The sequence below is a fragment of the Bubalus bubalis genome, chromosome 9, assembly GCF_019923935.1.
Source record: "Bubalus bubalis isolate 160015118507 breed Murrah chromosome 9, NDDB_SH_1, whole genome shotgun sequence".
Classification (NCBI taxonomy): domain Eukaryota; kingdom Metazoa; phylum Chordata; class Mammalia; order Artiodactyla; family Bovidae; genus Bubalus; species Bubalus bubalis.
The window spans coordinates 103,174,359-103,197,763 of record NC_059165.1 but is presented as its reverse complement, the minus strand read 5'-3'; the positions used below and the strand labels follow the sequence as shown (position 1 = coordinate 103,197,763).

Sequence of the window (23,405 nt, the reverse complement as noted above, 5' to 3'; positions counted from 1 at the left end):
GTACCCTTGGATAAGGGCAGTTGGAACATATCCCAAAATAAGGATGGTTTGGACCTGAATTGTGGAGAGTGATTTCTCTGGGGTAGTGCATGTGCTCAATTTCTTCTAGCCAAACTGGAAAGCCTCCCCTCTCTTCTCCATCAAGTTGTCCCCTACCCCTGTTCTTTTTTTTTTTTTTTTTTAGGATCTTTTTCTTTTTTATTATTATTATTTTTTTACTTTACAATATTGTATTGGATTTGCCATACATCAACATGCATCCGCCACGGGTATACACGTGTTCCCCATCCTGAACCCCCCTCCCACCTCCCTCCGCATACCATCCATCCAAGCCAGAAAATCTAACAATTACACATGCCTCCAAGTAGCTCAGTGGTAAACAATCCACCTGCTCATGCAGGAGGCGCAGAAGACACGAGTTCGATCACTGGGTCAGGCAGATCCCTTGAAGAAGGAAATGGCAACCCACTCCAGTATTCTTGTCCAGGAAATCTCATGGATAGAGGAGCCTGGAGGGCTACAGTTCATGGGGTTGCAAAGAGTCGGACACGATGGAGCGACTGAGTGCACGTGCACACACACACACACACACACAAACACTCACACACACACTGTGATAAAATATAAATATGTGATCTTTGCTCCTTGTCCGTGATTCTTAACACTTAGTCCTGACACAATTTGTGTCTCAGGAGTGATAAGAGTATCTTTATTATGCTGATGAGATGACCGGTAGCAGGGGGCCCCTAAGTAGCTTCAGGAAGGGGGATGCTTTCAGAAAAGTCCAAGGTATGATTAAAGTATTGGAACTTGCCAACCTACTCCCTAGACTTTCAGGGCTGGAGATTCAGTTAATCACCAATGGCCAGTGATCTAACTAGTCATAACTCTGGGATGAAAACTCCATTAAAAACTCCTTAAACAACAGAATGGGAGAGCTTCCAGTCTGGTGGACACCTGGAGGTGCTAGTAGAATGGTGCATCCAGAGAGGGCATGGAATTTCCTCACTTCTTCCATAAAGAAAGAAAGTGAAGTTGCTCAGTCATTTCGGACTCTTTGAAACCCTGCCAGGCTCCTCCATCCATGGGATTTTCCAGGCAAGAATACTGGAGTGGGTTGTCCACTTCCTTCTCCAGGGGATCGTCCCAACCTGGGGATCGAACCCTGGTCTCCTGAATTGCAGGCAGACTCTTTACTGTCTGAGCCACCAGGGAATCTCTCCCACTTGGCTGTTCCTGGGTTTATTGTGTGTATGTATATGTGTGCACGCACACTCAGTCACATCTGATTATTTGCAACACCTCTGACCTCTCTGTGTTGTCTTTGATCACATAACAGCTTCCACACTGAACCATAAGAAACTGAGTGCAGAGACCACTCTGTTCTTTGTCATTACTGGTCATTTTCATATAAAACAAGCACTGGATAAACTTTTGTTGATTTTGTGTGTGCTCAGTCATGTCTGACTCTGCAACCCCATTGACTGTAGCCCACCAGGTTCCTCTGTCCATGGAATTTCCTAGGCAAGAATACTAGAGTGGGTTGCCATTTCCTGACCCCAGGGAGGTTCTCAACCCAGGGATTGAACGTGCCTCTCTTGCATCTCTTGTATTGGGAGGTGGATTCTTTACCACTGTGCCACCTGGGAATTCCTTGTTGACTATATGGATGACAAAATAAGGGCAAATGCTGTGAGGACATAGAGAGATAAGATCATCAAAGTGAGTTCATAGAGGAGGCATGATTTAACCTGGAGCACTTTGAAGGACAAAGAAGAGTTTCATAAGCAAAGTTGTGATGGCATTCAAGGCAAAGGGAGCAGTCAGAGGAAAGGTGTGTTGAGCACAGATGGGGAGGGAGGAACTTGGCTTGAAGGATCTCTTAGAATAATTTCTTTGAGGCCCAAAAAGAGGCCAGTAAGAGGCTCGACAGGTCGTAGATTAAGGCGGAGTTCAATATGGACTGAGGCAGTCCTGCCATCACTCTCACATGAATTCCATGGATGCCCAGACCACCCTGGATCTAGATATTTGGGGAAACACCACATGGTTCACCTGTGTATGTTGGTGGCAAGTTTCCTCAGCTCAGCGGAAGTCCAGAGAGAAGCTGAGGGAGAGCCAGTCATTCTGTCAGCAAAAAAGTGCTGCATTCCATGAACTCACTCTTTACTGATGCCTCTGGCACACAAAGGCCAGAGAAGAAAGAGACCTAGATTTCAGGCTCAGAGATGGAGTAGGCAGGGACCAGGCGAGGGCCTCTGTTTCTCCTCACAGATCCACCTGTCCAAATGGCCATTCTGCAGGAAGCTATGGTAGGGACCATGATGGAGCATCTTGATGCAGTCTTTAGATTCTTGGATGCTGTTTGTCCCCAATGTTCACACTTCTGTGAAAAGACAAAGGTATCCTGATGCAGAAAAATTCATTTCTTGGCTCCAGGATTGTGTGTGTGCATGTGAAGTTGCTCAGTCGTGTCCGACTCTTTGCAACCCTGTGGACTGTAGCCCGCCAGGCTCCTCTGTCCATGGGATTCTCCAGGCAAGAATACTGGAGTGGGTTGCCATTTCCTCCTCCAGGGGATCTTCCCAACCCAGGGATCGAACCTGGGTCTCCTGCATTGCAGGCAGACGCTTTATCCTCTGAGCCAAGTCGGGGGGAGGGATATATATATATTCCCCTAAAAAACTGGAATCAGATCTCTTTAACACCTAGGGTTCCAAAGGGAATTCTCCAATCACATCTCAGGAAAGTTAACCTCACTAGATTCACAGAATGAAAGAGGAAGCGTTCAGGTTTAGTTCCCATAGTAAGTCTGTGCCACCCTGACCACTGCCAGGGCACCACTTCTGTATCCCCAGTCCTTGGTTAGCTCTCTCTCTATGAGGGAGAGTCTCCTTAATTGTCTGCAACAGCCTGTGATTAGATTCTGGAACCAGCCTCGTGAAGTTGAACAAGTAACTTGTTTTTCTCTGAGCTTCAGTTTTCCCTTTGGTGGGAGACTGGTTTAGGAGGACAAGCCCCTGTAGAATATATACATAGTAGTGATGGGTCTGTCAAGTCCAACACACACTTTGGAGAGGAGTGGTAACCTAAGACAGCCTCCTGCAGGAACTGAGTGGTCTGGCTGTAGACGCACACACCTGCATTTCAACCCAGATTTGGCTGTGTGATCTTGGCACCTTATCAAATTTACCTAGCCTCAGTTTCCTCGGGTGGAGCATAGAGGTGAAAACATAACTACACCTCATAATTGTTGTGAGTATTCAATGAACTAATGTGCAAACAGGGCCTGACACAGGAAGCAGTCGTGGAAGGGGTTCTAAGAGTATGATCATAGAACACTGAATGCAAGGCTAAGAATTTTGGTATATTTCATAGAGACATGTTTCTGGCCTTCAACATATATATTAAGGACCAGGCTCTGTAATCAATACAAGGACCACAGAGATGGATTGGGTCTCATTCCTTTTCTGAAGGTACTCCAGTTTGTCAGAGAAGCACAGGCATGAGAATATAACTACAAGAAGAGGTATATATATGTGATGCTGGAAATTTTGTAACTGTGTCAAGCATACCAAAATTCCTTTTATAGGCTACAGACATTCCCAGAAGGAAAAAAGAGAGAAAAAAGGGTCAAAAAAGTATCTGATGAAATTATGGCAGAAAACTTCCCAAAGCCGAAGAAAGAAGCGGAATCCCACACATAGAAAGCACAGAGAATCCCAAACAAGATGAATGCAAAGAGACCCACATTAAGACATGCCATAATGAAAATGGCAAATGTTAATGATACAGAGAGAATTCTAAAGGCAGCAAGAGAAAAACAAAGAGTCGCATAAAATGGCTATAATCAACAAGACTGATAACAAGTGTTGACAAGGATGTGGAGAAATTGAACCCTGCTACATTGCTGGTGGAAACTTAAAATGGTTCAGCCACTTTGGAAGTTTCTAAAAAATTTAGAAGATTCTAAAAAAACCAATACAATATTTTAAAGTTAAAAAATAAATAAAAATAAAAATAAATAAATAAAGTTTCTAAATACAGTGTTACAATTTGACCCAGAAACTCAATTCCTTCATACATACAACACAAAAATGAAACCATATATTCAAGAAAAAACTTGTATGCAAATGTTTATAGTAGCACTGCTAAAATACTAAAGGGTAGAAACACTGAAATGTTCATCAAATGATGAATAGATGGATAGGTGAAATGTAGTCTATTTGTACAGTGGAATACTATTTAGCAATACAAAGGAATCAAGTTCTGATACATTTTACAATATTGAAGAACCTTATGCAGGTCAGGAAGCAACAGTTAGAACTGGATGGGACAACAGACTGGTTTCAAATAGACCCAGCAAGGATCTCATTCAAGTATGAAGGAGAAATCAAAAGCTTTTCAGACAAGCAAAAGCTGAGAGAATTCTGCACCACCAAACCAGCTCTCCAACAAATACTAAAGGATATTCTCTAGACAGGAAACACAAAAATTGTGTATAAATTCGAACCCAAAACAATAAAGTAAATGGCAACGGGGTCATACTTATCAGTAATTACCTTAAACGTAAATGGGTTGAATGCCCCAACCAAAAGACAAAGACTGGCTGAATGGATACAAAAACAAGACCCCTGCATATGTTGTCTACAAGAGACCCACCTCAAAACAGGGGACACATACAGACTGAAAGTGAAGGGCTGGAAAAAGATTTTCCATGCAAATAGGGACCAAAAGAAAGCAGGAGTAGCAATACTCATATCAGATAAAATAGACTTTAAAACAAAGACTGTGAAAAGAGACAAAGATGGTCACTACATAATGATCAAAGGATCAATCCAAGAAGAAGATATAACAATTATAAATATATATGCACCCAACACGGGAGCACCGCAGTATGTAAGACAAATGCTAACAAGTATGAAAGAAGAAATTAACAATAACACAATAATAGTGGGAGACTTTAATACCCCACTCACACCTATGGATAGATCAACTAAACAGAAAATTAACAAGGAAACACAAACTTTAAACGATACAATAGACCAGTTAGACCTAATTGATATCTATAGGACATTTCATCCCAAAACAATGAATTTCACCTTCTTCTCAAGCGCACATGGAACCTTCTCCAGGATAGATCACATCCTGGGCCATAAAGCTAGCCTTGGTAAATTCAAAAAAATAGAAATCATTCCAAGCATCTTTTCTGACCACAATGCAGTAAGATTAGATCTCAATTACAAGAGAAAAACTATTAAAAATTCCAACATATGGAGGCTGAACAACACGCTGCTGAATAACCAACAAATCACAGAAGAAATCAAAAAAGAAATCAAAATTTGCATAGAAATGAATGAAAATGAAAACACAACAACCCAAAACCTGTGGGACACGGTAAAAGCAGTCCTAAGGGGAAAGTTCATAGCAATACAGGCACACCTCAAGAAACAAGAAAAAAGTCAAATAAATAACCTAACTCTACACCTAAAGCAACTAGAAAAGGAAGAAATGAAGAACCCCAGGGTTAGTAGAAGGAAAGAAATCTTAAAAATTAGAGCAGAAATAAATGCAAAAGAAACAAAAGAGACCATAGCAAAAATCAACAAAACCAAAAGCTGGTTCTTTGAAAGGATAAATAAAATTGACAAAGCATTAGCCAGACTCATCAAGAAACAAAGGGAGAAAAATCAAATCAATAAAATTAGAAATGAAAATGGAGAGATCACAACAGACAACACAGAAATACAAAGGATCATAAGAGAGTACTATCAACAATTATATGCCAATAAAATGGACAACGAGGAAGAAATGGACAAATTCTTAGAAAAGTACAACTTTCCAAAACTCGATCAGGAAGAAATAGAAAAGCTTAACAGACCCATCACAAGCACGGAGATTGAAACTGTAATAAAAAATCTTCCAGCAAACAAAAGCCCAGGTCCAGACGGCTTCACAGCTGAATTCTACCAAAAATTTAGAGAAGAGCTAACACCTATCCTGCTCAAACTCTTCCAGAAAATTGCAGAGGATGGTAAACTTCCAAACTCATTCTATGAGGCCACCATCACCCTAATACCAAAACCTGACAAAGATCCCACAAAAAAAGAAAACTACAGGCCAATATCACTGATGAACATAGATGCAAAAATCCTTAACAAAATTCTAGCAATCATAATCCAACAACACATTAAAAAGATCATACACCATGACCAAGTGGGCTTTATCCCAGGGATGCAAGGATTCTTCAATATCCGCAAATCAATCAATGTAATACACCACATTAACAAATTGAAAAATAAAAACCATATGATTATCTCATAGATGCAGAGAAAGCCTTTGACAAAATTCAACATCCATTTATGATCAAAACTCTCCAGAAAGCAGGAATAGAAGGAACATACCTCAACATAATCAAAGCTATATATGACAAACCCACAGCAAACATTATCCTCAATGGTGAAAAATTGAAAGCATTTCCTCTAAAGTCAGGAACAAGACAAGGGTGCCCACTTTCACCATTACTATTCAACATAGTTTTGGAAGTTTTGGCCACAGCAATCAGAGCAGAAAAAGAAATCAAAGGAATCCAAATTGGAAAAGAAGAAGTAAAACTCTCACTATTTGCAGATGACATGATCCTCTACATAGAAAACCCTAAAGACTCCACCAGAAAATTACTGGAACTAATCAATGACTATAGTAAAGTTGCAGGATATAAAATCAACACACAGAAATCCCTTGCATTCCTATACACTAATAATGAGAAAACAGAAAGAGAAATTAAGGAAACAATTCCATTCACCATTGCAACGGAAAGAATAAAATACTTAGGAATATATCTACCTAAAGAATCTAAAGACCTATATATAGAAAACTATAAAACACTGGTGAAAGAAATCAAAGAGGACACTAACAGATGGAGAAATATACCATGTTCATGGATTGGAAGAATCAATATAGTGAAAATGAGTATACTACCCAAAGCAATCTATAGATTCAATGCAATCCCTATCAAGCTACCAACAGCATTCTTCACAGAGCTAGAACAAATAATTTCACAATTTGTATGGAAAAACAAAAAACCTCGAATAGCCAAAGCGATCTTGAGAAAGAAGAATGGAACTGGAGGAATCAACCTACCTGACTTCAGGCTCTACTACAAAGCCACAGTTATCAAGACAGTATGGTACTGGCACAAAGACAGAAATATAGATCAATGGAACAAAATAGAAAGCCCAGAGATAAATCCACGCACATATGGACACCTTATCTTCGACAAAGGAGGCAAGAATATACAATGGATTAAAGACAATCTCTTTAACAAGTGGTGCTGGGAACTCTGGTCAACCACTTGTAAAAGAATGAAACTAGAACACTTTCTAACACCATACACAAAAATAAACTCAAAATGGATTAAAGATCTAAACGTAAGACCAGAAACTATAAAACTCCTAGAGGAGAACATAGGCAAAACACTCTCTGACATACATCACAGCAGGATCCTCTATGACCCACCTCCCAGAATATTGGAAATAAAAGCAAAAATAAACAAATGGGACCCAATTAACCTTAAAAGCTTCTGCACATCAAAGGAAACTATTAGCAAGGTGAAAAGACAGCCTTCAGAATGGGAGAAGATAATAGCAAATGAAGCAACTGACAAACAACTAATCTCGAGAATATACAAGCAACTCCTACAGCTCAACTCCAGAAAAATAAATGACCCAATCAAAAAATGGGCCAAAGAACTAAATAGACATTTCTCCAAAGAAGACATACAGATGGCTAACAAACACATGAAAAGATGCTCCACATCACTCATTATCAGAGAAATGCAAATCAAAACCACTATGAGGTACCATTTCACACCAGTCAGAATGGCTGCGATCCAAAAGTCTACAAGTAATAAATGCTGGAGAGGGTGAGGAGAAAAGGGAACCCTCTTACACTGTTGGTGGGAATGCAAACTAGTACAGCCACTATGGAGAACAGTGTGGAGATTCCTTAAAAAACTGGAAATAGACATGCCTTATGATCCAGCAATCCCACTGCTGGGCATACACACTGAGAAAACCAGAAGGGAAAGAGACACGTGTACCCCAATGTTCATCGCAGCACTGTTTATAATAGCCAGGACATGGAAGCAACCTAGATGTCCATCAGCAGATGAATGGATAAGAAAGCAGTGGTACATATACACAATGCAGTATTACTCAGCCATTAAAAAGAATACATTTGAATCAGTTCTAATGAGGTGGATGAAACTGGAGCCTATTATACAGAGTGAAGTAAGCCAGAAAGAAAAACACCAATACAGTATACTAACGCATATATATGGAATTTAGAAAGATGGTAACAATAACCCTGTGTACGAGACAGCAAAAGAGACACTGATGTAGAGAACAGTCTTATGGACTCTGTGAGAGAGGGAGAGGGTGGGAAGATTTGGGCGAATGGCATTGAAACATGTAAAATATCATGTATGAAATGAGTTGCCAGTCCAGGTTCGATGCACGATACTGGATGCTTGGGGCTGGTGCACTGGGACGACCCAGAGGGATGGAATGGGGAGGGAGGACGGAGGGGGGTTCAGGATGGGGAACACATGTATACCTGTGGCGGATTCATTTTGATATTTGGCAAATCTAATACAGTTATGTAAAGTTTAAAAATAAAATAAAATTTAAAAAAAAAAACAAACAAACAAATAGGAAAAGGCATATGTCAAGGCTGTATATTGTCACCCCGCTTATTTAACTTATAGGCAGAGTCCATCATGAGAAATGCTGGGCTGGATGAAGCACAAGCTGGAATGAAGATTGCCGGGAGAAATATCAATAACCTCAGATATGCAGATGACACTACCCTTATGGCAGAAAGTAAAGAAGAACTAAAGAGCCTCTTGATGAAAGTGAAAGAGGAGAGGAAAAAGCTTGCTTAAAGCTCAACTTTCAGAAAATTAAGATCATGGCATACAGTTCCATCACTGCATGGCAAATAGATGGGGAAACAGTGGCTGACTTTATTTTCGGGGGGCTCCAAAATCACTGCAGATGGTGACTGTAGCCATGAAATTAAAACATGCTTACTCCTTGGAAGGAAAGTTATGACCAACCTAGACAGCATGTTAAAAAACAGACATTACTTGTCAACAAAGGTCCGTCTAGTCAAGGCTATGGTTTTTCCAGTAGTCATGTATGGATGTGAGAGTTAGACTATAAAGAAAGCTAAGCACTGAAGAATTGATGCTTTTGAACTGTGGTATTGGAGAAGACTCTCAAGAGTCCCTTGGAAGGCAAAGAGATCCAACCAGTCCATCCTAAAGGAGATGAGTCCTGAGTGTTCATTGGTAGGACTGATGTTGAAGCTGAAACTCTAATACTTTGGCCACCTGATGTGAAGAGCTGACTCATTTGAAAAGACCCTGATGCTGGGAAAGACTGAAGGCAGGAGGAGAAGGAGATGACAGAGGATGAGATGGTTGGATGGCATCACCGACATGAGTTTGGGTAAACTCCAGGAGTTGGTGATGGACAGGGAGACCAGGCATACTGCAGTCCATGGGGTCATAAAGAGTTGGACACAACTGAGTGACTGAACTGAACTGAAATGAACTGAACATGTGTGCTAAGTGAAAGAAGATCACATAATATATCAATAACCTCAGATATGCAGATGACACCACCCTTATGGCAGAAAGTGAAGAGGAACTAAAAAGCTTGTTGATGACAGTGAAAGAGGAGAGTGAAAAAGTTGGCTTAAAGCTCAACATTCACAAAACAAAGATCATGGCATCTGGTCCCATCCCTTCATGGGAAATAGATGGGGAAACAGTGGAAACAGTGTCAGACTTTATTTTGGGGGGCTCCAAAATCACTGCAGATAGTGACTGCAGCCATGAAATTAAAGGACGTTTACTCCTTGGAAGGAAAGTTATGACCAACCTAGATAGCATATTCAAAAGCAGAGACATTACTTTGCCAACAAAGGTCCATCTAGTCAAGGCTATGGTTTTTCCAGTGGTCATGTATGGATGTGAGAGTTGGTCTGTGAAGAAGGCTGAGCGCTGAAGAATTGATGCTTTTGAACTGTGGTGTTGGAGAAGACTCTTGAGAGTCCCTTGGACTGCAAGGAGATCCAACCAGTCCATTCTAAAGGAGATCAGTCCTGGGTGTTCATTGGAAGGAATGATGCTAAAGCTGAAACTCCAGTACTTTGGCCACCTTATGCGAAGAGCTGACTCATTGGAAAAGACCCTGATGCTGGGAGGGATTAGGGGCAGGAGGAGAAGGGGACGACAGAGGATGAGATGGCTGGATGGCATCACCAACTCGATGGACCTGAGTTTGAGTGAACTCCGGGAGTTGGTGATGGACAGGGAGGCCTGGTGTGCTGCAATTCAAGGGGTCGCGAAGAGCTGGACATGACTGAGCGACTGAACTGAACTGAATTGAATATATGATTCCATTTATACAAAATACCCAGAATAGGCAAAGTGGGAGAGAAAAAAATAAGTGATTTCCTGTTCAGTCACTAAGTCATGTCCAACTCTTTGCTATCCCATGGACTGCAGCATGCCAAACTGCCCTGTCCTTTACTATCTCTCAGAGTTTTCTCAAACTCTTGTCCATGGGCTTCCCTGGTGGCTCAGTCAGTAAAGAATCCAGACTTGGGTTCAATCCCTTGTTTGGGAAGACCCCCTGGAGGAGGGTATGGCAACACACTCTAGTATTATTGCCTGGAGAATCCCCATGGACAGAGGAGCCTGGTGGGATACAGTCCATGGAGTCACAAAGAGTTGGCACATGACTGAGTGACTAAGCACCTGTCCAGTGAGTCAGTGATGCCATCAACCATCTCATCCTCTGTCACCCCCTTCTCCTCCTGCCTCAACCTTTCCCAGCATCAAGGTCTTTTCAAGTGAGTCAGTTCTTCACATCAGGTGACTAAAGTATTGGAGCTTCAGCTTCAGCATCTGTCCTTCCAATGAATATTTAGAGTTGATTTCCTTTAGGATTGACTGGTTTTAGCTCCCAGAGTTAAGGGCAAGTGCATTGGGAGGAAAAAGGAAGTTACTGATGAAAACTCACAGTGTATGGGTTTCTTTCTTGAGTGACAAAAATATTTTTAATTGATTGTGGTGACCACTGTTTAACTCTGCATGTAATGAAGAGCAATTGAATTGTGTACATGGTTGAATTATATAGTACATAAATTATATCTCAATAAAACTATTTGATTAAAAATAAAACTAATATCAGACACACAGACCAAGGCAGGAAAAATAAGTCAATATTTTTTGAGCACTTACTATGTGATGAGTGCTGTCATGCACACACACACACACACACACACACACCAATCATACAAGGTAGTCATTATTAACCTCAACCTACTGATGGTCATCCTGCCATATCCTGACCACCTCCACCCTGGCCACTCAGATGCTGGAGGGGTAGAGCTTGCTGAGGAAGGTCTTCTTTATGGCGATCTTCAGCTCCTTATTCCTGAGACTGAAGATGATCGTGCTGAGGAAGGGAGTGAGGACTGTGTAGGTGATGGCCATCAGGGTATTGCCTTCCTCAGAGTAGAGACCCTTGGGCTTGAGGTAGATGACAGAGGCGAAGCTATAGTGCACAACGACCACAGTTAGATGAGACGCACACGTGGAGAAGGCTTTGTGCCGGCCCTCGGTGGAAGGGATCCTCAAGATGGTGGCCACGATGAAGGCGTAAGAGAGCAGGATGAGGAGAAAGCAACCCAGCAGAGCCGTGATACACACAACACCAACCCCCAGGGCTACTCCCGGTACATTATTTCCACAGGCTAACTTCAGTAGTGGAGGCACGTGACATAAGAAATGGTGAACCTCATTGCGACCACAGAAGGGGAGGTGGAAAATGGCAGATGTCACCAGCAGTCCAATGAATAAGCCTCCAGCCCAGGACCAGGCCACCAGGCAGGCGCAGCCTCGGGGGCTCATGAGCACGTTGTAGCGCAAGGGGTGGCAGATGGCCACGTAGCGGTCGTAGCCCATGACGGTGAGCAGGAAGGAGTGGGTGAAGCCGGGCGTGAAGGAGAAGAACATCTGGCTGGCACAGGCCGTGAAGGAGATGGAGCGGTCGGTGGAGAGCAGGTCGGCCAGCATGCGCGGGATGATGGCGAAGGTGTAGAGGACCTCGGAGATGGAGAGGGCGCACAGGAAGAGGTACATGGGCGTGTGGAGGCTGCGCTCGCTCCAGACGGTGGCCATGATGAGCAGGTTCCCCAGCAGCGTGAACAGGTACATCAGCAGGAACAGCAGGAAGAAGACGGGCAGGAGATGCTGAGGGAAGGTGGAGAAGCCGATGAGAATGAATTCAGACACGGAGGTGTAGTTTAGCCCCAACATGGCAGCATACCTGCTTGAGGAGAAAGTGAAGACCCAGTGGGAAGGAATTTAGAGGCTCTAATGAGCCCTACCTGGGAGGACTTCCTGGAGAGGTTCCTTCACCTCTCCAAGCCATGGTTAATCCATCTGCAAAATGGTGTTCATAATAATGCGTTGAGGTTTAAATAAGATCATGCATCTCAAGTGCTGTAGCACATATACTGACACATAGGAAGAACTCAATAAAACATAATATGGATAATAACAGTTATTGTGACTCCTATTATTACTATTGTCAACTCATGCAGGCCCCCCACCCCACCCCCCACTCCCCCAACCAGTCTTTTCTTAAGCTTTTCTGTCTCTGAGCTCGCTGGTCACTATGTACTTCTCCCCATCTCCATGAGACCAACTCCCTCCTAAACTTTAAGATCAATCTATTCCTTAATTGCTACCTTCAGTTAGAAGTCAACTCTCCCCTACCACATGGAAAGTACTTAGGTTCTGTTTTTATTTCTCAGCACCACTCTTTGCAGCTCACCTGGAAATGAAGTAATATTCCTTATTCCACAGGGCTACTTTTTTGCTTCGATGAGGTGATGCACCTTAAACTCTTAGCTACTACTTTTGTTGCATTAGTTCCTCACAAGGATGTGATACTGACTGGAATCACCATAAAGTCCTGTTCTCTGACCTCAACTGGGCCCTCTATCTCTGGTCACTTCCCAGTGCTAGTCTCTGAAGCTCCTCACCTCTCTTCAACCCTTATGCCACTCTCCTATCAACAACCTGCTTGTTGTTGAAGTAAAAATGATGTTTCGTGGAGAAGCCAAGATGCTCAGTGGTAGGTTCTCTCATCTCCCTCCCTGAGTGGCAGCAGATTCATATCTGTTCCAGCTCCCTGTGAGGTCAGTTCTCCTTCCAGGAACCTGCTCCACCAGCAATCCTTTTCTCTCTCCCTCTGGTTCTCTCTCGCTCTCATTTGTCACAAAAAGAACTTGATGCAAAATACAACAATTTTTAGCTGGGCATACACACTGAGGAAACCAGAATTGAAAGAGACACATGTACCCCAATGTTCATTGCAGCACTCTTTATAATAGCCAGGACATGGAAGCAACCTAGATGTCCATCAGCAGACAAATGGATAAGAAAGCTGTGGTACATATACACAATGGAGTATTACTCAGCCATTAAAAAGAATACATTTGAATCCATTCTAATGAGATGGATGAAACTGGAGCCTATTATACAGGGTGAAGTAAACCAGAAAGAAAAACACCAATACAGTATACTAATGCATATATATGGAATTTAGAAAGATGGTAATGATAACCCTGTATGTGAGACAGCAAAAGAGACACAGATGTATAGAAGAGTCTTTTGGACTCTGTGGGAGAGGGCGAGGGTGGGATGATATGGGAGAATGGCATTGAAACACGTGAATTATCACATGTGAAACGAATCGCCAGTCCAGGTTCAATGCATGATACAGCGTGCTCTGGGCTGGTGCACTGGATGACCCAGAGGGATGGGATGGGGAAGGAGGTGGGAGGGGGGTTCAGGATGGGGAACACATGTACACCTATGGTGGGTTCATGTCAGTGTATGGCAAAACCAATACAATATTGTAAAGTAAAAAAAACAAAAACAAACAGATTCAGAATGAGTAATGAAAATATGGTATACCATTTGACATACAAAAAAAAAAACAAACAAACTACTGATACATGCTACAACATGGCTGAACCTCAAACCTATACTAAGTGGAGGTAGCCTGCCACAAAGGACCATCTATTGTATGACTCCATTTATTTGCAATACCTTGGATAGGTAACCCTATCAAATTAGGAAGCAGTTTAGTGATTGCCAGGGAATGGGAATAGGCTGGAATGGAGAATGACTGTTAATGGGTTCAAGATTTCCTTTAAGGGTGGTGAAATGTCTTGGACCTAAATGGAAGTGATAGTTCCACGATATTGTGAATGTCCTAAATGCCACTGAACTGTGCTGTTTAAAATGCTGAGGCTGTGAATAAGTTGGAATACTTGTGAACTGTTGGTGGGATTGTAAACAGCTCTGGAAAACCATCTGAATATTCCTCAAAATACTAAAAATAGAACTACCATATCATCTAGTAATCCTACTTCTGGATATGTCTATAAAAGCATTGAGAGTAGGATCTCAGGAAGATATTTGCACACCCCTGTTCATAGCAGCATTAGTCAAAATAACCATGAGCTGGAAGCAACCCAAATGCCCATCACTGGATGAATAGTAAATAAAGTGTAGTCTACCCATATAACATCATGTCATTCAACTTTAAAAGGAAGTTAATCCTGTGTCATGCTGCAACATATATGAACCTCAGGAACATTATGCTAAGTGGGATCAGCCAGTCCTCCCCAAAGGAAAGATCTTTCATGATTCCATTTCTTGAAGTATCTAAAATAGTCAAATTCACAGAAATGGAAAGTACAATGACTTTGGCCAAGGGCTGGGGGGAAGGAGAGATGGACAGTTACTGGTTAATGGGTATAGAGTTTCCCTTTTGCAAAATGAATAGAGTTTTGGAGGTCTATATACAGCATTATAAATAGGCTTAACACTACCAAAAAAAGTCATGTTTGACTCTTTGTGACCCATAGACTGTAGCCCTCCAGGCTCCTCTATCCATAGATTTCTCCAGGCAAGAATACTGGAGCGGGTTGCCAGGCTCTCCTCCAGGGGATCGTCCCAGGACTGAGCCCTGGTCTCCTGTATTGCAGGCAGGTTCTTTACCATCTGAACCACCAGGGAAGCCCAACACTACTAAACTGCTTATCTAAAAATGGTTCAGATAATAAATTTTATATTATATGCTTTACACACACAAAAGAGTAGTGCTGACCCATGCTACAACATGGATGAAACTTGAAAACGGTATGCTATATGAAAAAAGGCAGATACAAAAGAACGCCTGATCCTATTAACATGAAATGCCTAAAATAAGCAAATCTATAGAGACAAAGAGCAGATTACTGGTTTCCAGGGGCTAAGGGCAGTGAAGGTGTGGAGTCTGGCTGCTAATGAGAGCAAGGTTTCCTTTTGGGATGATGAAAATATTTTGCAACCAGATACAGGTAATAGCTGCACATTGTGAATGTACTAAATGCCACTGAAATGTACACTTTAAGATGATTAATTCTATAGTATGTGAATTTTATTTCAATCTTTTAAAAAGCAAAATGATCCCCTCATTCAGCCCTCTTAAACCTCTGCACAGTCTTTCCCCTGGTTCACAGCCCAGCTGGTCCCCAGAAATGGAGAGGGAGGCTCTCAGAGTGTCCAGGGCCCACCCTGAGCCAAGGGAGGAAGAATGCACCTTCTCTGGTTCAGCCTCCCTGCTCCTGCTGTGCGCAGCCTCTGACCTTGACCCAAGCAGAAGGGGAGGCACTTCAAGACAGCTCTTCTGAGGGGTGGGCACCTTCCTGTCCCTACAGACTGGGACCCAGGTACCCCTTGTGTTTCTCACACACACCTACACATGGGTGTCCCCACATCTCCGCATCCCTGCATCCCACCACCATCTCCCCCACCACATACAGTATTTTATGTTCTTACTTCCACCAGATATGCACATGGCAGTCCACTGCACTCAGACCTGTGCACTCACACAGATGCAGAGACCCCACCCTCAAGGCTGGACGCACACCTGCTGAGTCCTGGCCTCCAGCACACCTGGACGTGCACCCAGACCTATACACTGTCACAGCACGATACTGCAGAAACTCAAGGAAGATGACCGATGCCTGTGCTGCTGTCTGGCAACTTTCACTCTGTGGTCTGCCTGACAACTACATTGTGCACACAAATGTGCATGAGTGTGTGTGCCCACTGGAGCCTGGGTGCAGGATTCAGGAGTAAGGAGCTTTTGCTTAGGCACTGCTTGCCCTGAACTTTGTTCCATTGGGTTCCTGATCTGCATTCCACACCCAACACTCCTATTATCCATGGCCAGTCCCCCTATCTCATGCTTGCATCAACTTCTCCAGGAAAACATCCAGGACTCACGCTCCCCACTCCTGGCAGCCACCAGGAGCACTCTAAAGAGGTAGTAGAGAAGGCCCTGCCCCCCTCACTTACACAGGGAGCTCAGAAGGGAGTGGGTGAGGTGAGAGGCTGCTCCCTCACTTTATCCCTTTCTTCTCCAGAGGCATATTCCAAAAGCATCCCCGGGGGAGCCTGGTGCAGAAGGCAAGTGGGGGCTCCCTCAGGGCCCAGAGTCAGGTGGGAGGGGGTCTTTGGGGGACTTCTGGGCACACCAGGCACCCTTGGGATCAATCCACAGAGGTATATGCAGCCTGCAAACCTTCCCTGACAGCCCTCTGTGCTCTGCTGGGAGCTGGGCTGTTTTGTAGCACCAAAGGGAATATTAGGTTGGGAGATAGAGGTGACAAGGTAGCCCCTAACTAGACCAAGGAAGGAATAGAGAAGAACTAGGTGCCCTCCCCTAATCTCTGAACCCCAGGGGCTCCTTCCCTTCCTGGAAGGGTCCACTGTGGGCTTTGCAGCTCAAAAGGCTAAGACCATCCACACCCCATAAAGATACCCCTGGGCCATCCCAGAAGACATCACAAGGTTCCCAGACCAGACCTGTCCCCACTTTGGTCAGGAAGCCCTGGCTCCCAGCTACAGGAAGTGTCCTAGCACAGAGGCTGATGCTCTGACCTCTGTGGGAAGGAGAGGGGCTAGGTCAGGCATGGAATCTCTAAAGCATGAACCTGCTCTGGACTCAAGCCCTTGAAACTGAAGGACTGGAGAGGGAAGGAGTGTCAGGCCCTGACAGCCACCAACAACCGGGCTTCCAGGTTGTTGGGTTAAAATGCAGCTCAGTGTCTGCTCTCTTTCCATTTTCCACACTTTCATCTCCAAGACCCCAGCCTGGTTGGTGCAAGCACATAGAACCTGGAGGACAGGTATTGGTGTAACCCTGTAACTAATAACCCTGTATTAGTGCCCTAGGGCTGATAAAGCAATTTAGCACACAATGGGTGGACTTAAAGCAGCAGAAATTTATTCTCTCATGGTACTGGAAGGCCAAAGTCAAAATCAAGATTTGGTACAGAGCCCATATTTGATCTCCCTGAATCATACAGCAAATTCCCATTGATTATCTGTTTTATATACGGGAGGGGGTGGAAGGTGGGAGGGAGGTAAAGGAGGGAGGGGACACATGTATACCTATGGCTGACTCATGTTAATGTATGGCAGAGGCCAACACAATATTGTGAAGCAATTTTCCTTCAATTAAAGATAAATAACTTTGTGGGGGGGGGAAAGCATAAAGAATGAAAAAAAGAAGAATTGGTTCTTCTGGAAGCTCTGAAGGAGAATCTGTTCTATGCCTCGCTCCTGGTGGGCTGCTGGTAATCCTTGACTGCATGGCTGCAATCTCTGGCTACTTCTTCAGATGGATTTCTCCCTGTATGTTTGTATATCTTCTCATATTTTAAGGAGAGAAGTCATTAGGGTCCACCCAGAAGCAAGGATGATTTCATTTTGAGATCCTTAACTAATTACAACTGAAAAGACCCTATTTCTGAAAGAAGTCTAATTCTGAGGCTCCAAGTGGACATGGACTTCTGAAGGACACTATTTTAACTCACTATAGCATCCTTCTTGTTATAGTTTTCTGCTTCAGCTCTCACCTCTACATCCACTTCCTACACAACAGCAGAGTGATCCTGCTAAACAGGCTGATTACTTCCTTCTCCTGCTTAAAGCCAGCCATGGCTCCCTAGCGCCTAGATGCTTCACTGTGTCCTACAGGGCCCTGTGCAATCTGGTTCTTGTTAGCATCTCCAGTTTCCAATCTCAGCTCCCATCCCCTCCTCCAATGCAACACTGTGAAATGGAATATCTCCTGTCATATCAATAAACGAGGATATAACAGCCATCAGCAATTTTGGGCCTCCAAATGTGAATGAGGGCTCCCAAAAGGGAACACAACACGTGTTATCCAGCAGATGCTGGAGGATGGGGTAGGGGGATTCAAGAAATCAAAAAGACAGGATGCTGGTCCCAAATAGCTGAGATGCACAATAATCCCAGACTCTTGCATCTTCACATACGTAGAAGACTGCTAAATTCTTTAATTTGATATCTGGTTTTCCTTACTTAACAACAATCATTGACGTTCCAACTGCCTGCCTGCTTTGTTGCAAACTTGCATGTAGCCTGAATCTCTCTCCTGCCTCTTCAGAGCAGTTTCTCAGGGCTACTGAGATGCTTTCTTCTGGGCTTGGGGTCCTAACTATTGTCACTGAATAAAACACTCTATTTTTGGGTTGTGACTGATTTTTAAGTTGACCACTCCCATTTTATATCTCCAGCCTAAAATAAGACAGGAGCATTTTCTGACTCCCATCTTCCCCTGGAGTACCGTAGCAAGGTTGTCATCATTGCCTGGTTATGAGTCAGGGTCTCCCACTAGACTGAATTCCCAAGGGCCAGAGTGGTGTCTTACTGATTTCCATGCTGTGTTCCCAGCACATAGTGAACCGTCAATAAATATCAAAGAAAATAGTGAATAGAGGAACTTGCATGGTGCCCTTGAGACTTTGTCATGCAGGCAGGGGAGTGAGGAGGTGGCATCTGAACTGAACTTTGAAGGATGAGCAAAAGTCCTTGGGTACATGGTATCAGAGAGGGAATCCCAGGCAGAGGAACCAGCTTGAGCAAAGGCATAGAGAAGAGTCCAGAGTAGGGTTGGGAATTCAAACTGGGGTTAAATTATGAAGGGTCTTGACAGCATCTTAGAACCACCCCTCTATCCCTCAGAGTGTGAGTGGGCTGGAAGAAGAGGCCAGGAAGAGGGGCTGGGGCATAAAGATGGCACAGGCAGATGCCAGCCTGGCCTGAGGGTCTAGCCAAGACTGTCTACTGAGTTCCATCCTCTTGGGACAGCAGAAGACCCAGAATTTAAGGAATTTCTTGGCACAGTCCACTTCTAGAAACTGAGAGGGACAGAATGAAGGGACAATATAGGTGATTAAATAGTTAACCCCACTAGGAAAGTAAGGGCTTCCCTGGTGGCTCAGATGGTAAAGCATCTGCCTGCGATGTGGGAGACCCGGGTTCATTCTGTGGGTTGGAAAGGTCCCCTGGAGAAGGAAATGGCAACCCACTCCAGTATTCTTGCCCGGAAAACCCCATGGATAGAGGAGCCTGGAGGGCTACTGTCCATGGAGTCACAAAGAATACACAACTGAGTGACTAACACAACAAAGGGGATTATAAGTAGAAAAATATGGGAAACTTCTGTAAGTTAGTGATTATTCAAGAAAGCAGGCTTGTTTAGCAACAGAAGCATGGTACATGCCCCCAAATAATAAAACAATGGTGGCATGAAACCCACAGTGAGCTCAATAAGTTAATGACCCCCCCAAACAGGCTCTGTGCACTCAAAAAAAGCATCATTTATGGGAAGGTGACCTTTTCAAAATGAAAATCCCTCATTGTACTGAGACCAGAGAATATTTTTCCAAAGTGCGATGACATTCCTGGCCTGACCATGTAGGGAGGGACAAGTACACTTCCCTGCCCTACATAGGGTGGGAACTGATGATGGAAACATGAGGTCCACTCAAGAAAGACAAAGAAAGTCTTCTTCCCCTCCCCACTTTTCCTTTAATTATACAGCTGTAGCCCACTAAGTTCTCGGGGCACACAGCACGTCTTGCCTGCCCGTTTGTAAGTCTCACAAGCGTCCTATTCTAATATATCATGTCTTATATCACTTTGCTCTTGCTGAATTCTTCTCTGCACTGAGATGTAAAGAACTGTGGTACCAGAATTCTTCGGAGCCCCCCTGAAATGATACCAATCAAGTTCAAAAGAACATCAGAGGGACAAATGTTCAGCCAAGAAATGGAGTCAAGACATAGGCAAAAGATCTAAACGGCTGCTTCCGCATGGCCAGAGGTCAGGAAATGTGACTGGAGTCATAGAATGCAGTCAGTACTAAGCCTAGAAACAGAATACAGGAAACCAAGATCACAATTAAGCTGTATCTTAGGGTCTTCACTGGAGGCAGTGCTGTGACCAGGACACAGGTCTTAAACTCTCTGGGTCTCATCTTCTTTTTTGTAAAATGGGGCCGAATTATACAATGCATGTAAGGAGATTGGCACAGGGTAGGTGAGTGGTGGGGGCAATATCCCCTCCATCTACCTCCATTTCAAGTTTGTGTGTATGTGTGTGTGTGAACTGTGGATGCTGTTCTTTCATATGTGTTACAAATATTTGTTGAGCAATGTCGATGTTCCTTAACAGTGTGTGGCCACTAAAGAAACAATGACAAGAAGCCAAATTCCCTTTGAACCACGGCCTTGTAGCTTTGCTCAGATTTTCTCCCAGGTAGGACCCACGCATATCTTGATCTCTCCATTGAGTTTGTCCCAGGGTATGACCAGTAAATATCGAAAGTGACCCAAGTTGTTTCATTCCTCAAATGTTTCTCATCCCCTGCTCTGTGCTAGTCCTATGCTCAGGGCAACCCATGAGAATGTGGGTCAGATTCATCACCCTCAAGAAGAATGTTCTCCATCCACTTTCCTCCACTGTACCAAGCCCTTGAGTTAATGGGTGTGCTGGTAGTTTCCCATATGTATTCAACCTGATCCCTAATATATAAATCTGACAGATACCCTTTCATGTTTATGCTACCGAGTCCAAGCTCTGTTTGCTCCTGACTCAATGAATCTGAGCGACAAGGGGTGGAGGCAAGGAATATGACTGTATTCAGAAACCCAGCAGAGCAAGAAGATAGCAAACCAGTGTCTCAAAATAACCATCTTATGGGGTCTGGATGTCAAATTCTTTTACAGAAAAAAGATGGAGGAAAGTGAGGAAATTAAGTAAAAATGCCATTAGTCTTGTAAATATCTCCTAGAATGGCAAGCTTCAGGGAGGGGATTTGTTAATTTATTTCTTCCTGCCATCCACCAGAGGACAGGGTTCTGAAAAAAGGCACTGTAACTTAATAGTCAGGCAGAGAGGCAGGATTCTCTGAAGCACGTCATTTTGTGTGATTATAATAATACAAGCAACCAAAAGCAAGTCAAAGAAACATTTCCAACTGGGAGTCAGTATTGGCCCTTCCCTGCAACATTTATAACAACTTGGTTATCAGTGGATTTGTTTTGGGGGGATCTTTTTATCTTAAGATTCACATCTGCATTGTATTCATGTTGCAATATCTATATGACTTAGGCACTTGCCTGTCTCCATCCCTCATCCAGAGTCTCTGAGAAATGGAATCTGAGTCCCACTGACTTTTTATGTCTAGCACATGCTAGGCATACCATAAATATTTACAGGATAAAATTCCCACCAAGGATCGGGCCATTAAATGGAGTTGAACTCTTCTTCCATTTCTAGGTGAGTGGCTTGATCAGGAGGTGTCCTCTTTTCTGAGGCTGTGCAGTGGTAAATAGAAGAAGAATATTTGATTCTTCTTCTTGAATACCTGAATCAAATACTTGATCTGCTCTTTAACAACTAGGAGAAGTCAGAGCCAACCACCCTTGCAGGATAGTTTGATAAGCATGACCAGCCTCAGTATCTAAAGACTGTGCATGAAATAACTCTTATCTCCAGCTCAAAGGAAGCCCGGCTCCAGCACCCATGTATTCAACAGATGTGTATGGAGCATCTGAGCCCATCTCTGGGGAGACCACAGTGACCAGGACAGCGATACCTGCTCTCATGGACCTTACAAGGGAGAGAAGAAGTAGATGGTGAGTAACTTACAAAAGAACTTACAAGTAGGAGGAAGAGAAAGCAGAGTGCCATGAAAGCTCAATAACTGAATTCATAGAGAATGTTGCAGACTAGGGGGAGACCTCATGGAGAAGGTAGCATTTCAATAAGAATTTCTGGTCAAAAGGGAGAGGAAAAGGGGCACTAGACAAAAGGAACAGCATGTGCAAAGGACCTAAGGTGGGAAGACAATTGCCTGTTTGAGGAACAGAGGAAGGCCAATATGACAGGGCACTTGGGCAGCAAGGAGAGGCTGTGGCTCATGGTGACTACTGGCAGGGGTCTGAATAATAGTGTTGCAGGGAAAAGCCAGTTCTGACTCCATGTTGGAAATGTTTCTTTGACTTGATTTTTGTTGCTTTTGTTATTGTAATTATACACAATGGCCTGCCTCAAAGAGCCCTGCCCCTCTGCCTTAAACTAAAAGTTCTTTTGTTCAGAGCCCTGTCCACCTGTGGATGGAAGAAATTAACACATCCCCTTGCCTGAAACTTTCTGTTCTAGGAGATATTTGCAAGATTAATGGTCTTTTTACTTTGTTTCCTCACCTCCCCACATCTCCGATCCATAAAACAATCTGACATCCAGACTCCATAAGATGGTTATTTTGAGACATTGGTCTGCCACCTTCTGAGTCTGCTATTTTCCAAACAAAGCTGTATTCCTTGTCTCAACACCTTGGCTCTGATTCACTGGTTTGTCGTGCGACAAGCAGGGTGAGCTTGGATTCAGTAACAATAGGACCTTACTCCATAGCCCTACAGCCACAAGATGACACTCACTGGCACAGGGACACTAGCTATGACACGTACACAAGAGGAGGCAGGTTTCTGTGATGCCAGCCATGCCTGAAAGTGAGTTTCAGAGAAGCTAGAGGATAGCCATTTACACTTCAGAAGGGTTTTGTAGCTCACAGATTCCATAGAGTTGTAATGAGAGAGCTGTTTGCTTGTTTAGAAACAAGCACCTACTATTCATCAGGTTTTAGAAACACAATGGCAAGCAAGTCCAGAGTGGTCCTACCCCTTTGGGGTTGCCAACAGAACAGGGAAAGAGGGGAGGTATTGAACATGTAATTTATATCACATAGGAATGTGAGCATTATGATTGAGGAAGTAGAAGCTGCAGCTCCCAGGAGTATGTAACACTTAGCTGCTTTGTGTGCCTTGGGTTTGGTAGCCTGGGGCACCAAGGTGCATGATGTAGCATTTGTCTGCTTGGAGGTCTG

The 23,405-nt window shown here is 43.6% G+C and overlaps 1 protein-coding gene across 1 annotated transcript; it reads right to left on the bottom strand.

The window, feature by feature from the left end:
* Nucleotides 1–11,443: 11,443 nt before the first annotated feature.
* On the bottom strand, nt 11,444–12,689 carry LOC102407863 (olfactory receptor 10H2-like). Its single transcript, XM_025294206.3, has one exon. It carries the CDS (start codon nt 12,392–12,394, stop codon nt 11,444–11,446), a length of 951 nt encoding a protein of 316 aa, XP_025149991.3. The 5' UTR covers nt 12,395–12,689.
* Nucleotides 12,690–23,405: the final 10,716 nt, after the last annotated feature.

Excerpts from the sequence above, each read along its gene's own strand:
- LOC102407863 (XM_025294206.3), bottom strand. The coding sequence starts at position 12,394 with ATGTTGGGGCTAAACTACACCTCCGTGTCTGAATTCATTCTCATCGGC.